We start from the raw sequence: 15,043 nt of genomic DNA on the forward strand, positions 1-15,043 counted from the left end.
GAGCAGTGACCTGCAGCCCACGGCATTCCTGGCATGAAGGGCCCTGTGCCATTCTCCACACAGGTGAGTGGCACCTCTCAGCTGACAGCCAGGACTTGGCCTCCTGCAAGGCAGCATTCCCCAAACCCCTGGTAGCCAGGTTTAATCCCAGAGGGATACAGAAGCCTTTACCCCTCCCTTTCTGTCCTTCAGCTGACAGAAAGGGACTGCAGCCTTAGTTTGGAACTGATCCTCGCTAGGAGCACAGGAAATGCCCCAGGCACATCTAACCTCGGATCAGGCCAGGGGGAATGGTGCACTGCCTTTGGAAGCTTCTCCTGCTTTAGCATATCCATGTGCTCCAACAGCCCAGAGCAGAGCCCCAGCCAGTGGGTATCAGCATCCACCACTCATTTAATTGACCTTTGCTGTTAAATCATTAATGGAAATCACTGAACATGAGGCAATAAGGTGGTTTCACCACTGTTCTGCTGCTTGTGGCTTCTGCTAATTTTCTGGTGTAGCTTTGCTTGGTCTAATAGCAGAATCTGTCATCTTCTAGTTTTGCACAATTCCTGGGAGGCAAATTAGAAGAGATGTGGAGCAAATTCCTGTTGACTTTAACGAGGTTGCGGTTTTTAAAAACTACGTTAAGGAGAAAACGAAGGTTCTTTTATTTCTTTATGCAACCTTGCCTTTTTTATACACTTTGTGGTTGGAGAGATTCTAACATGAGACAGGCTATGGGAAATGTCTGCTTTCATATAACATCTCAGAGCAGCAGCATTTGGCTGCTGGACTGCAGCTTTCAGAGAGCTGTCGGCATCACCTGTTGTGTCAGTCCCCTGTGGCTGCAGATCCCCGGGCAGGATTCTCACTCAGCCTCCCAGGTGGGTTCCAACATGTTTTCAGTGTATTTCAGTTCCTTCTTTTGAGCATTTTTTTATTCCTTTTCAAACTGAAATATATTTTTTCCATTCCTAATTAACTCCCTGCCACCCTCGTTGTGGTAAAACCTGATTTATTTCTCCTTCTCTGCACTGAGAGGACAGGATACTTAATCTCCTCTGGGTGGACGCTGGAACACTGTCTGAATAAAATGCTGATCACTCATCTGGTTAGCTCCTGCCAGCTCTTCTCTGCATTCCTGCCACCTGGGTTTTGCATCATTTGCCATCGTTTCTTTAAGTGACAGAGCCTATTCCTTCTCCCTTTTTGGGAGAGCAATAATTCCTAAATTAGCTGGTTGTCACATTTAGGTGTGGTGTAAGTGTTTATCTTTCATATTAATTGTAAGATCATGAATATTCACAAGCTAAAAAGGATTGTTTGAATAAACGTTTAGAAAGGGTATTAAACCAAAGTCTACAATTTACTTCATTTGCTGTTCTTTTGGGACAATTTTTGTGGATAGAGAGCAGCTTTTTATACCAATGTCCACTTGGTAACTGCAGAGAAATAAAGAAGGCTTGGGATCCTTCATTCAGGGAGCAGTGAATAAATATGTTGTAGAAACAAACAAATATTAACATTTTGAAAGGCTTTGTGTTTGACACACATCTGCAAAGTAAAACATGAATTTCAGATAGATGTGCACGCACACATCCGTGTTTGCAGGGGCAAACTCTCTCAGATGGCAAACACTCACTGTAAGTGCCAACAGTTTTTGCACATCTTGGAAATATTTGTGTAAAAACAGAAAGAGCAAAGATTGCCCATCTGCAACGTGAGCAGGGAATGTTGTGGGCAGTGTGCACGTGTGCTCAGTGAAAGGATCCAGCTGAGGGAGGCGAAGAATCAAAGCTTCCCTTCTTCCTGCTGAAGCTGAGGGGCCCATCCAGTGACAGGTCTAATGCCACCTTTCAGATGCACCATCCATCCCTTCTGCCTCAGCTCAGAACCAGCCCAGGCTGAGGAAGCTCCCCATGGATGCAGCCCAGGGCTGGGAACCTGGCCAGCCACCCTGCCAGTGATCTCAGGCAAATACTGGGAACTCTGCTCCATTTATTCGTCCTGAAGTGGAGGTGTTAAGAAATATGAGGCTGGTAAGTGGGTGACAGGCATCTGCAAGTGTCACCTCAGCAATTCAGGTTCACAGAGAGCTTTGGAGTAGGATTGCAAAAATTGCATCATTTGTAACCTTTTCAGCACCAGCTTTTTTAAACACAAACTGTAACCAACAGCTATCCTTCGGACATGAAGAGAATAACTAAAGAGAACATCTGTTTTCCCTTTAGATGTGGAACTGCAATAGCAAGCCATGCATAAATTTTATTAAGGCTTGCTAATTTCTGATGAGTTTGGGGAGATACATGCCACCAGTGCAGATATTTGGCTCTGCATCACCAGATGAAAAGTCACTTTTAAAACAATGCAGAAAAAATGGACATAGCTTGGCAGCAAATATGTGAGGTTCTGCTCCCAGGGCTTTGGTTTTGTTTGGCAATCTATAGATTTGTGCCCTTTTTTCCCCCTCTTAATGTCACTCATCTTGTTTTCTAATGACTTTTTATGACATAGATGACTAAAGAAAATGCACCTACACTGACAAAGCTACTTATTGCTGGAGTCTTTTGTACTCAAAATCAGAGTCCAAATGCTTTCAGGACTTAGGTCTGCTTTTAACTTTTTTCTGCAATGCCAAGTTTTTCTGGACCCTGAGAGCACTGGAGCTAGCCTGAGCCTGTTCTGTCCCTTTTGCTGCAGGAATGTGTCCCCAGATTTTGAACTCAGAACTTGAGAAAGCCGCACTCAGGTCCCACAGCCCCAGGTTCTGTGCCCTCTGAGGAAACACTTGGAGAAGAACCTCAACTTCTGATCTTTCTTCACTCTCAGAACCAAGGTTCATCATCCTGAGGGGTAATTGCAGGAACTTCACAGAATCCCAGAATGGCTTTGGTTGGAAGAGACCTTGAAGACCATTGGGTTCCCCTGCCCTGGGCAGGAACACCTTCCCCTATCCCAGGTTGCTCCAAGCCCTGCCCAGCCTGGCCTGGAACACTTCCAGGGATGGGGCAGCCACAGCTGCTCTGGGAAACTGTGCCAGGGCCTCACAGGAAAGGACATTTTCCTAATATCCAATCTTCACTAAGAGCTTCAGGATGCTTGGCAGAACATGCCTGGAATTACACAGATCATGCCTCGTTGCATGAAATAAGTAGGAAAGTCACAGGCTGGGTTCAAAATATGCTTGTCTTCTCTCAATAATTAATTGTTTGTGGATTAATATGAGGTTTTGTGTTCTGAAAGTAAACTAATCCACTCACTGGCTGGTGTTTAATGAAGGAGAACAGGCTGCTGTCAAGCAGTCTGAAAATAGTGAAAATTAACTCCATGAAGTGTCACGACTCACATATTTTATGTATATGAGTAATGTGTCTTCTGTGGGACAGAAGATGAAAATACCACATGGAAAAGAAAAAATAGTGGCTGCCAATTTAATAAGAGAAGCAGGAGTAATTGCTTTGACATAATTTGGAGTTTTGATTGCTTGGTGGCAGCTGGGCTGGGCCACTGCAAGAGAATCCACTGCAAGAGAACTCACAACAGTATGAACCAAAGGTTCTGCAGCCTCTGTATTCAGAGCTATCAAAGGGGAAAGAAAACACAATCAAAAATCAGAATACACGGAAATCATAGAGTTCCGCCCCACATTGGAAGGGATCTCAAGGATCATCTGGTCAAGCCTTTCTTGGCAAACAAACTGGTCTAGCCAAGATGTCCCAGCACCCTGTCCAGCTGAACCTTAAGTGTCCAATACTGGGGAATCCACCACTTCTCTGAGGAGATTATTCCAATGACAGATTGTTCTTCCTTTGAAAAATTTTCCTCTTGTGTCCAGTCAGAATCTCCCCAGGGATAACTTGTACTCATTCCCCCTGTCCTTTCCATGTGACTCCTGGTAAAGAGGGAGACTCCAACTTCTTTGTAGCCACCCCTGAAACATTTTTTAAACATCCTTTAAATATTTTAAAAAATATTTTAAAAATACTGGGATAGATAAGGTGTCCCCTCAACCTTTTCTATAAGCTGAACAAACCCCATTCTCTCAGCCCTTCCAGTGGCATTAAAAGGGACAAGGCAAATACTGAGATACAAATTCACTAATAAGTGGATTTTTTTCTTGAGAGATGCCAAACTACTTCAGTTTTCTTTGGCTGCGCAAGTGTTAAGACTGCAAGCACTTCAAAAAATTGGGATCTCTCAGAAAGAGAATAGAATAGGGATCATAAAGTCTTGCAGATAACAACCAGCCAAGGGTTCAATACCTACAGCAAAAAACTCATACTTTAGTACCAGAAGGTTCCTATATACTTAATGATGTTGCTAGAAAATGGTTGATCTGTTTGAACTGCTCTTGCTCATTCCTGAGCAGGAGAATGTTATTCCCTTTGCCTCTCTGCACTTTTTCATTCTGCCATGGGGAGTGTGCAGAGAGAAGGCCATTGAAAAAGCCATATAAAACCTGGAGAATGCAATAAGCAGAACATGGCACTTTTAACACGACAAAACTACCAGCTTAGGTAAGGCTTGAAGTGCACATAAACTCCAGCACCTCCTCAGGCAAAGAGAGTCACAGTCTCAACAGAGAAGCAGCAAAAGGAGTTTAGATCATAAATGCTCTTCAGAACTACAGGCTTTGCTGCCTGCATGCACAATGAGCAATTCAAGGGCCCAGATATCTTCAAATCACCCAGGCTAAGCCAGGAGTGCACCTGCCCTGTGGGAGCTACAGTTCAATACTCTGACTCCGTTTGCCCACCAGCACAGGGTGGGTGATTTATCACTTTGGGTGATTCCATCACTGCACACCTTTCCTGGCCATCCTGTTAAGATCTTCAGTTTTGTGCCTAAACCCTGGAGTTTTGATTGCATTTGCAGTAGCTCTGGCATTGCTGCAAGGTGCTGCTACTGCAGCAGGAGCAAATCCTCCTTGTGGATTATTTGGTTCTCAGTTTCACAGAGCAAAATGTTCTTCTGGTGTCTGGTGGCACCCAGGGGACAGCAGCCATGTCCCAGGTGGGACAGTCAGTTTTTAATGCAGGGTCCAGCAGCTGCACCCTCAGCTCGAGTGGCAGCAGCTCCTTCCCCCTGGGCTCCTGCTGTCACTCCCATCTGCAGTCAGGTCTTCATGCACAAGCAGCCACTGCCTCCTCCAGCTGCCAGACACTTTTCCAGCTTTCATCTGCAGATGTTCTGCAGATAAACCCCAAAGTTTATTCCCCAGCCTTTCCCCCAAGAGCCCCCATCTTTCTGCTCATAATTCAGTTGCTTCATAGCCAAAGGGGGGAATGGAAATAATGCTTCCCTCATTGAATCTCCCTTTCTTTCTATCCTCCAGGTCTCTGTTCTCTTCCATCTTTTAATCTTTTCCCTCTCTCCATGGGAGATTAAAGAGGAAGGAACAGAAGCAGCTGCAGAATCAGCAGAAAGAGAACAGGAGTGATAAGAAGAAACAGAGATGGGAAAGAGGAAAACAGAGTAGAAATATTTAAAAAAAAAGGAAAAAAAGGAAAACTGAGGAGGTAAAAGAATAGAAAAATGAAGTAATTGATGTTGCTTTATTTTATTCTGTATCAATACAAATTGTTTAAATTTCAGCCTAAGCATAAAGGGAGACAAACTGGAAGCATGGAGCTGGACAGGTAATAAGGAAAATGGAAAAGGAATTCTCTGAGGCTGACAACAAACCTGACTCTCATCAGGGACACTCTCACCTCCTGCTCAGGCTCATGCCAAAGCCTCTGCAGGGCTGTCAATGGGGATTGTCACATGGCTGTGAGCCCTGGGCTGCTGCAGGAGCAAACAGAATTCAGCTCTGTGCTGCTCCAGGGATTCCATGGGGAACCGCGGGGCTGCGGGGGATGGAGGCAGGGCTGGACCTTCTCCTTTTGACAATTCGATGGGAGCTGTTGAAAGCTGCTTTCATGGATGAATGCATGGAGAACTAAGGACGTCTGGCAACTGATTTATTTGATTAGTTTATTGTGTACCGCAATTTCCCTCTCCCAGATGAAGCAGGTCTGTCATTGGAGTGAGACTTCACTGTTACTGAACTCCCTGCCAAAACCCCTCAGCACCTCAAGTCTGAAGAGAACCTCAAGTAGGGCACAGACAAAGCCAGAGGGGCTGGAGAAACCGAGCTCATCAGAAAACGCCAATCTGGGCCCTGCACAGCTCCTGATTTCCAGGCAGTCTAACATCTGTGGATGCCAGCGGGAGCCCTGAGTGCTCAGCTGTGGTGAAAATCAGAGATCGGGGGTTCGGGTTGGGTTGTTTGTCTCCATCCCACCACTGTGGCTGGGCTCTGGCGGGGCAATCATGACATCCAGTGGGAAACTCCTGAACTACAGCAGCTTTTTATGGGGAATGAGCCGCTCCTGAGGCTCAAAACACAACCGAAGGGTAAGAGCATGGAAGGGCAGCTGTTCAAGAAACTTCTGTAGGGAATGGCTCAGGACTAAGAGTTTGTGCTGGTCTCCTGAAATCTCCAATATCTAAATGTGGTTTGAAATGTCTCTTTTTGCCAGGGAGAAAAACACTCAGACTTTGGGAAGAGTTGACATCTCAGTGGGATTAATCCTCACACGGGATTCTCACCTCCATGAAAGGTTTTCTGTAATTTTTTTTTTTTTTTTTTTTTTTAGATCTGCGACTCCCTGACCTTCTAAGATGTCCCAATGCCTACAAGGAGGCCAGAGAGGAACTTCTGACAGGGTGGTGATAGGACAAGGGGGAATTTAAATTGGATATTAGGAAGAACTTGTTCCCTGTGAGAGTGCTAAGGCCCTGGCACAGGTGCCCAGAGAAGCTGTGGCTACTCCAGTCCTGGAAGTGTCCAAGGTCAGATTAGACAAGGCTTGGAGCAATCTGGGTTAGTGGAAGGTGTCCCTACCATGGCAGGGGGTGGAACAAGATGAGCTTTAAGGTCCTTTCCAACACAAACCAGCCTGGGACTCAGCATCCTTAATATTCTATGAAATCCCAGTCATTCTAGTAGTTTCCCTCATCTCTCTATTCCTGTGTCCCGTGTTTGGAACAGGCCTGGGGAGGATAAACAACTTAAACTGAATAGATGTTTATGCCATAAATACTTGTAAGCACAGACAGAAGTAATGCAGAAAGGACAAATGATCTCATAGAACTGAGGACATGTGTCTGTCTTTTATGATTTCATTCTGCAGCCAGAAGGTCTGGGATCCCAGCCACTGCTCACTGATCCCACACCAGCTGCTTCCCAAAATGGTTTTTTCCCTGCAGTACCTAATCACGAGACCGAGGGGGATTTTCTTTCAAAGGTGTACTTTGATACTTTAATCCCCACCTCGGCAGCAGTGGGGCCTGGATTGGTGCAGTGTTTGTGAGGAGTTACCCCCGATGGCAGCAGGGAATGGAGCACCCAGGGCAGGCCCAGGGCAGCGGGCTCAGCCTGGGCCAGATCCACCGGGATCAGCTCCTGGGGGCAGCCGGGGCTGGGGGGACAAATCCCTGTGCATTTAATCTGGCTGAGCAAGGATCTGCGGATGGTGCAGTGCTATGGAGGTGTGTTCCCTGATGACGTCAGCGATGACAATTTTTAAAGTCACTGCATGTTGTCTGGTGAGATCAAACCCCGCTGGGTTCTGACCCACACGTTACAAACAGCGCCTCGGTACCGCCGGCTCGGGACTCCAAGGGCTCGCCCAGGCCCCGCAGGAGCGGCTCCGCCTGACGTCATCCGGGACGCGGCGTGACGTCACTCAATGTGCCGTGTTGTTGTCGTGACGTCACGCCACGGGCGGTGCGCCCACCACCCAGGCCTCGCCCTCGGCAGCGAGGTCACGCCCTCTCGCTGATGATTGGTGCTCGCATTCCTGTCCCCGCCCCTCCCGGCACTGCCCGCCCTGAGCCGCGTCACCGGCTTGGTCCCGCCCCGCATGCCGGTTCATCCAATTGGAGAACGGATGCCTTGAGCGACAGCGCTACCGCCCAATGAGGGCGGAGCGGTCTCCTCCCCGCGCGGGCGGCGGCGCTCAGGGCAAGGGGCCGGGGCCGCGTGTCCCCCGCCCGCCGCGGCACCGCCGCGACCCCGCGCCGAGGGCTCCGGGCGCCTCCCGCCGCCCCCGGCCCCGCGCAGCCCCCTCGGAGCGGCCGCGCCCCTTCCCCGGGCAGGGCCTGCGGGCCGCGCCCCGCCGTCCGCACCCCTCCCCCGGCCGAGCCGGAGCGAGGAATGGGCGGTCCCGGCCCGTAGCCCCCGGCTGCGGCTGCTCCTCCTCCCGGTCGCAGCGTCTCGGCGGCCTCCGCCCGATGCTGGCGGAGCTCGGGGTCTCGGCGGCGGCGTTGTGAGCGCTCCGGCCGGGCCGCCGCCGCCATGTCCGGCGTGGTGCGCACCCTGAGCCGCTGCCTGCTGCCGGCCGAGGCCGCGGGCCGCGCCGGGGAGCAGCCGCGGAGGGACGCCAAGGAGCGGAGCCGCGATGCCGAGCGGGAGGCGCGGCGGCGCAGCCGGGAGATCGACGCGATGCTGGCCCGGGAGCGGCGCGCCGTGCGCCGCCTCGTCAAGATCCTGCTGCTGGGCGCCGGCGAGAGCGGCAAGTCCACCTTCCTCAAGCAGATGCGGATCATCCACGGCCGCGAGTTCGACCAGAAGGCGCTGCTGGAGTTCCGGGCCACCATCTACGAGAACATCCTCAAGGTGAGGGGCGGCCGAGGGGAGCGGGGCCGGAGGCCGGCACATCCCGCAGCGCCGTCGGGAAGGGATGTGAGGGCTCGGCCGGGCGGCGGCCGCGCCCCCCGCCTGCCCCGCCGCGGCTCCCGGTGCTCCGTGAGGGGCTCGGGGCAGGTGTTTGGGAGGGCGGGCACCTCTGGGCTGCGGGGGCCCGGGGAATGCGGGTTCCGGCTGAAAGCTTCCGTGGAAAAGGCTCCAAGGAAATTTCCCTGCAAAGGGGATTGAGAAAAGCTTTGTGGAAACGCAGAGGAAAGAGGATATAGGTGTGGCCTGCCTTCTGGAAAAAACATTATGAGAGCATCCTCGAAGTCGGAATTGGAAAAACTTCAAGGTTTGAAGAAATGAGGAGGGATTTCTCTGCTTTTGCAAAGTGTCCCCAGTCTGTACACCTGGAGGTGGGACAAGAAAGGGCTCCTGGTACAGATGTTGTGGCTGCGAGTGGTTGTTACTTACTAGGTGCATCTTTAGAAATGCAGAGCGTAGGCCCGCAGAGCTGGGCAGTGTGGGGTGTTCCCAAACCTGGAGCTGAAATGGAAATAACTCTGGTTTGGTGCCTTCGCAGGAAAGTTTTCTTTCAGTGTGTGTGCAGGTTTTATAGCGCTGGCAGCATGTTTCTCTATTGACTGGAGACTGTAAAAGCTGCTGGTAGAACCTTTGGTGTACAGACCAACATTTCTGTAACTAGGGAAAAGCAGCCTTGTTCCTTTCAGGGATACAAGTCTTGATGCCCTGTGCAGGTAGAAGTAATCACATTTTAGAAGATACATAAAAAGCTCACTCAGGAGTGTTTCTCTCTTCATCTTCATAATCTTTCCCTAAAAGAAATGCTGCTTTCCTGCCTATATTTTTCTGTAGGACCGTCACCATTCTTTTGTGGGCATGGATTTGTGAGGCTTTGTGAGATTTCATAGAAAGTTAAAGGAAAGGGAACTGTGCAAGTTAAAGATAACGAGTTACTTTTGAGTTTCCAGATTCGTGTTTAAATAGAAGCTTTATGTGCACTTAATAAGTGCACGCATACAATGACTCTTGTTTTTAAGAATGCTGCTATTCCATAAAGGGCTTTCACTTCTGTTAATGAACAGGAAAATTGTTGTCTAATTTTCTTTTCCTCTTTTTTGTCCATTTTCAGGCTGGAGCCCATTAACTGCAAGAAAGTTGAAATTCAGAAGCTTCTCTCTGATTGTAGTTGTGTGAGCAAAGAGAGTGTTATGATTTTTTAAATCTGTATTTCTAGAAATAAGGAGTCTTATTCTAGGTCTTAATGCTTATTGTGGTCCTGTCAGTGATTTATTTTTTGCTGCTGCTAATTTCAAGTAGTGGGAGAAGCTTTTAGGGAAGTAGTTTGTGAAAATGGAAAAATCTGAGACTCCTTCCTCTTTCAGTTGTCTAAGCAGTAGCAGTTATGGTAAAATGATGTAATATTTTATGTATGCAGAAGGTGTACAGCTTTCAGCAGTAGAACTTGGTGTGCTTTGGAAAGAAAAGTGTCTCCTCCTTGTAGTAGGGGAGGCAGAATCACACACTTGAAACACTCCTGGGTAGATTTCCAGAATTCAGAGTAGAATCCTGGTCCTCAAGATAGCACTCAGGTGTTCTGATAGTTAACAGAACTTCTTGGACTATGTCAGTTGAACTTTTTAAACTCTCCTAATCCTGAAAATAAAATTTGGAAGTAGCTTTAAAGTGGGTCAATATGGTTCAGCAGATTGATTGCCCTTTTGGCCTTGCAGGTGGTGATTTGGGAGTGTTAAAGTTAGCTTGGGGCTCTCCTTTGGGTCCTTCTTGCTTCTCCAGATAACACAGGTGGCTCTTGTATACAATAATACAATTTATACTCCCCCATATGTTTTTGGGGAATGGCTTGGGAATAGTCACTCTGAAGGAGGAAGAGCAAACATGAGCTAGAAGAGTTTTCTGGTGGGAAGGCAGTAGATGTTTTGTTTGCATTTTTGCTCATCTGAGAGAAACCTGATAACACCTTGATATTCTGCCATAATCATCAGGAAGAAATCAAATACCAGGACAGAATAACGGCTCTCAAAGCAGTGATTGTCAGTGCTTTTATTTTAGGGTAATTGTGTAATACTCTGTTGCATTAAATGTGGATAAACATCCAGTGTTAAAGTAAACTTATTTAGCTTCTTTGACGGTGGAAATTGTCAAGTGCACGAGATTGCTGCTCTTTCTGTACCAGAGTGTTTAGATTGCAGGTCCTTTTCACTTTTTCAGGAAGTTCAATGATCACTGGCTAAGACTTAATGAAGCCAAGATCCCCGTGTGTTTAACTGGCAATAAAAGATCTCAGATGAATTTTTAGTGCTATATGTGGACAATGTGAAGTGGAAATGATCCTATCAAATAGCATTTAAATCTGTGTGACATTGTCAAGTACAGCTGCAGCAACCTTAGCCCGTTTTTCCACACAGTGCTCAGCATGGTCAGACAATGGTCCCCCTAAGCTTCTGCAGCACTGAGATCTGAGTTAGAAATGCAGTGTAAATCTCTGGGATTAAATGGTCAATTTTCATTTTCCAGCCATGACTAAACTCCTCTCTGAAGGAGGAGCATTCCTGCTCTTGTAACAGTGCTGGATATTTCTGAAATGCTTGTTGCAGTGGTGTTTAGGCAACTGTACAGCTTATGGAGAATGAAGAAACTGCTTCAGGGAACACAATGTGAAACCTCTCTGAAAATAACAGTGCTAAGTATGAATTGGCATTAGTGTCAGCTTCCACTTCATTCTGAGTTTTCACCTTCTTGCCTTTCTGATATCTTCTTAATGCCGAGTTCTGTGCTTACCCTGTTCTCTCTGGTTCTCATCTCCCATTTTGGGGAAACCCTAGTCAGAAACAAAATGCTGAAGCAAAATAAACCTATGATACAGAATTTACTTTTCCATTTAGTACAGGTGATGGTTCAGGGCCTTGCTAGCTTTTTCTGGCATTTGTGGGCTGGTATTCAAATACAGGAGTTTTGCTTTGGTTGAAGGTAAATAGTCATCGGTTAACTCGGGTTTTGCTTGTTAATCGAGGCTAAGTTTCAAAGTAACTTTTTGGAACTTTTTGATGATTGAAGTGAAAAGCAGTAGTGTTAATGTTCTGGTATGAGTACACAGGCTTCAGGACTTCAGCACACCCACCTGGAAAAGGAAAATGCACAGGACAGGGCTGTCTGCCTGCCCAGGCCTGAATTTTAAGGTGACTCCTGGCTATGCTGGAAAACTGTCATGTACCTTAAGTTTTAAATCTAAGCAATGTTTGGTGGCATTCCAGACTATTTTGATGCTTTTCAACTATAGCTACAGGAATTTTCTGGTGCCTTCCATCCAAAACAGATGGGTTGGCCTTGCTACTCTATTTGCTTCCTTTGATAAAAGTTAAAGAGCTCAGACACTCAACGGGTCACAACTCTGATGTTCCTTGTCTAAATGTTTTTTTGTTTCAAGTATGTGAATATCATGCTGCTTAAAAAAACCCGGTTTAGTTGCATAAGAAAATAATTACAGCAATCTACAAGCACCAGAGTGGTACTTGCACCAGCTTGTTTAGGAGATTTTGATCTGAAGAGAGAAAAAGTTCAGCTTTTAGAAGCCTGAAGTATAATCTGTTGAGCTCTTTTGGTAATGTTAGTTTTCCTGTTGAGAATGGAAATACCAGCTCAAGGTTTCAGTAGATCCAGCAGTGTTTTCTTCTTATTTGTGGCCTGAAGTGTAATGATTGACTAAGGAATTAAAAAGCCTGGAATTGCAGAGGGAAGGACTACACAGGAAATTATGTGTGATCATTTGTGAGCTCTGAGTGGGGAAGAAACAAGGGAAGATTCTGAACGTGTAAAATCTTTGAGGAGCAATCCTTTGGGACTTTTGAGTGCAGCTGCAATACACGAGGGGATACCTGAGAGCATTTCTCCCTGACAGCAGGAGTGTGAGTGGCAGCTGAGTGAAATGAGTGGCTGGTGCTGAAGGCAGCTTTAAGAACTTTAAACTTCTGCAATTAATACTAAACCTGGGCTGTTGCTGGGACTCTGTGTACCTTGAATGTACCTAAATTGTGCTTATGGTGGCTCAAGGAAGGTTGTACCTCCTGTCACCAACAAACAAACCAAGAAAACTCTTTTGCAACTTTCAAGTTGCAGCCAGGTACAGATACACACTGGCACATGGAAACAGATTATTCCTCAGTTTGTTTGGGAGCTGCACTTGGAAGTGACCAAGTTACTCATTTATAGTGTAAGCCTGTTTATTACAGTGGCCTACAAACTCAGGGGAAATGCAGCAGGTTACTCTTTAAATTGCCTTGACTCCAGCTTCCCTGGGTTTGCATGCAGATGGCTTTGGAAGCCCCTTAGGAGGTGGTGACGGTCACACTCCAGCTGCTGCTGCAGAGCTGGGACCCAGCTGTGGGAGGAGTTGCTCTCAGGACAGTGTCAGTCCCCTTTCTGCTGGAACAGCTTCTTTTCACAGGAATGACAAGGAGAGCATAGGGGCTGTGGTTAATTAGAATCTTTAATATAGAAGTGCTAAAGTTCTGTACTAGAACAGTCTTTTAATTGTGATTATCTTTACTCTGAGCTTATTTTATTAAGAAAAATAATATTCACTAGTTTATGTAGAAAAGACAAAAAACCCCCATGAATCTTGCTGATCTTGTTGTTCCAGGCTCATTTCATCAATGAATCTCTTACTAACTTCCAGTTGGTGTATTTTCTATATCTTAAATGTAAATTCTATCAACTCTGGTGCTCCCTTTGCATTTGGGGTGTCTCTTGCTTGGGCTGGGAGTCAGCAATCTCTCTTCATCATGGCAGATACTGGAAGAGGAGTGATGGTCAGTAATAAATGATAAATATTCATAGCAGTTCCAAAATGGAGCTCACAATGCCCTTGTGATGTAGTCATTAGTATTGCAGAACATGACTTAGTCCCTGGAGACTGCAGGCACATTCTTTGATGTCTTGCAGACAAAAGTTTAGTCACTGAAGTGACTAAATTTGGGAGCTTACTCCCAACTTATTCAGTTGGTTAGTTTTATAATTAACTTGGAAACGGTATTGGCAACAAAAAATTAGCAAATTGTCCTGTAAAAATGTTTACAGGAAATCTTTGGAGCAAGCTCTAGTTTACATTGTCTGGAAAAGTAAGTTCAATGCAAATTCCAACAGGAAAACGCCAAAAGGATTTGGAGGCTGCAGAGTTTCCAAATGAGTTTCCACCCCTTGCCTGGGGTTTTTCAGCCCAGTGAAGGTCAGGAGCTGGTCCAGCCTGGCACTGAATGTGCTGGGGACTGAATCCATGAGGGCAGCGTGGCAGGGACACCTCTGGGATGTCTCCTGTATTGAAAGCATGAAGTGACTGTGAGCTGATATTGGTGGGATGCTCTCAGGGCAAGGAGAAAGCTGCTGATACAAGTCTGAAAGCATGAACTGAGAACTTTTTGTGAGGTCCTGAGCGTCATCTCTGAGGTCATCATCTCTCCCCTGTGCTGAGTTACAAGTAAAGTTTGCAGTGGGTATTTTCCTTCTGCTGCATTTATCGTCATTTCACTGGGCTCACTCAAACACAAGGACTCTTTTCAGAGTTTCCAGACAAGCAGACATCACTGCTGCTCCCAATCCAGAGACTCGGTGGCTAATCCAAATGTTTTTTAATATTTGTGTTCCTGTGGACTAGGCAAATGACACTTCCCCTTTGTTACATTTTTTATTTGTATGCTGGCCTGGAAGGTCGGTCCCCTCTGCTGTTTACCCTGCTCTCACCTGGGTGGTACTGGAATATGTGAGTGGTGAAGGACTGCAGAACTGGGGAGCCTTTTTGTTGTCTAACTGGGCCAACTGGTGCTGCTCCCACCCCTACCCTTGTGTGTGTCTCACCTCACAGCAAACTAATACAGCCAGTGGAAATCACTTTTTGTGTGAATAGCCAGGTTCTTGGTGATGTTTGCTCGCTGAATTGTGGGCTCAGGCAAATGACAAACCTATCAAACAGAAGAGGGTGGAACTCCACTGCCAGGCAAGATGCCCCTTTTGATGGTACCTCATTTTTTAGCTGTTCTGTAATGTGAAACCATATCCTGAATGACATTGGGTTCTCTACTCCTGCTTGGCATAATGCTTCAAGGACAGAGATCAAAGAAAAACTCTGTTAATGCTTTTATGATAGTGTGCTGTGAAAATCTGATTGTCTTGCTGTCACTCTGTTTGTAGTAGGTCACTTCTCTGCAGTGCTCAGACAGCAATTTACAAACAGTGCATATGATTATATTTGCTAACACTGACAACTTTATTTTTAAAAACTCTGCAGCTGGACCTGTGTTCCTCATCACCTTGTATTGTTCCTCTGGCTCCACAGAATATCTGTGG

The 15,043-nt window shown here is 46.7% G+C and overlaps 1 protein-coding gene across 1 annotated transcript in view; it reads left to right on the top strand.

Moving 5' to 3' along the window:
* The first annotated feature begins 7,961 nt into the window (after positions 1-7,961).
* GNA12 (G protein subunit alpha 12) overlaps positions 7,962-15,043 on the top strand; it is a 40,370-nt gene continuing 33,288 nt past the window's right edge. Inside the window, exon 1 of the mRNA XM_074553259.1 lies at positions 7,962-8,650. Coding sequence (XP_074409360.1) covers positions 8,330-8,650 — 321 coding nt within the window. The 5' untranslated portion in view covers positions 7,962-8,329. The remainder of the gene's footprint in view (positions 8,651-15,043) is intronic.

This window comes from Zonotrichia albicollis, chromosome 16 (genome assembly GCF_047830755.1).
Source record: "Zonotrichia albicollis isolate bZonAlb1 chromosome 16, bZonAlb1.hap1, whole genome shotgun sequence".
In the NCBI taxonomy this organism is placed as follows: domain Eukaryota; kingdom Metazoa; phylum Chordata; class Aves; order Passeriformes; family Passerellidae; genus Zonotrichia; species Zonotrichia albicollis.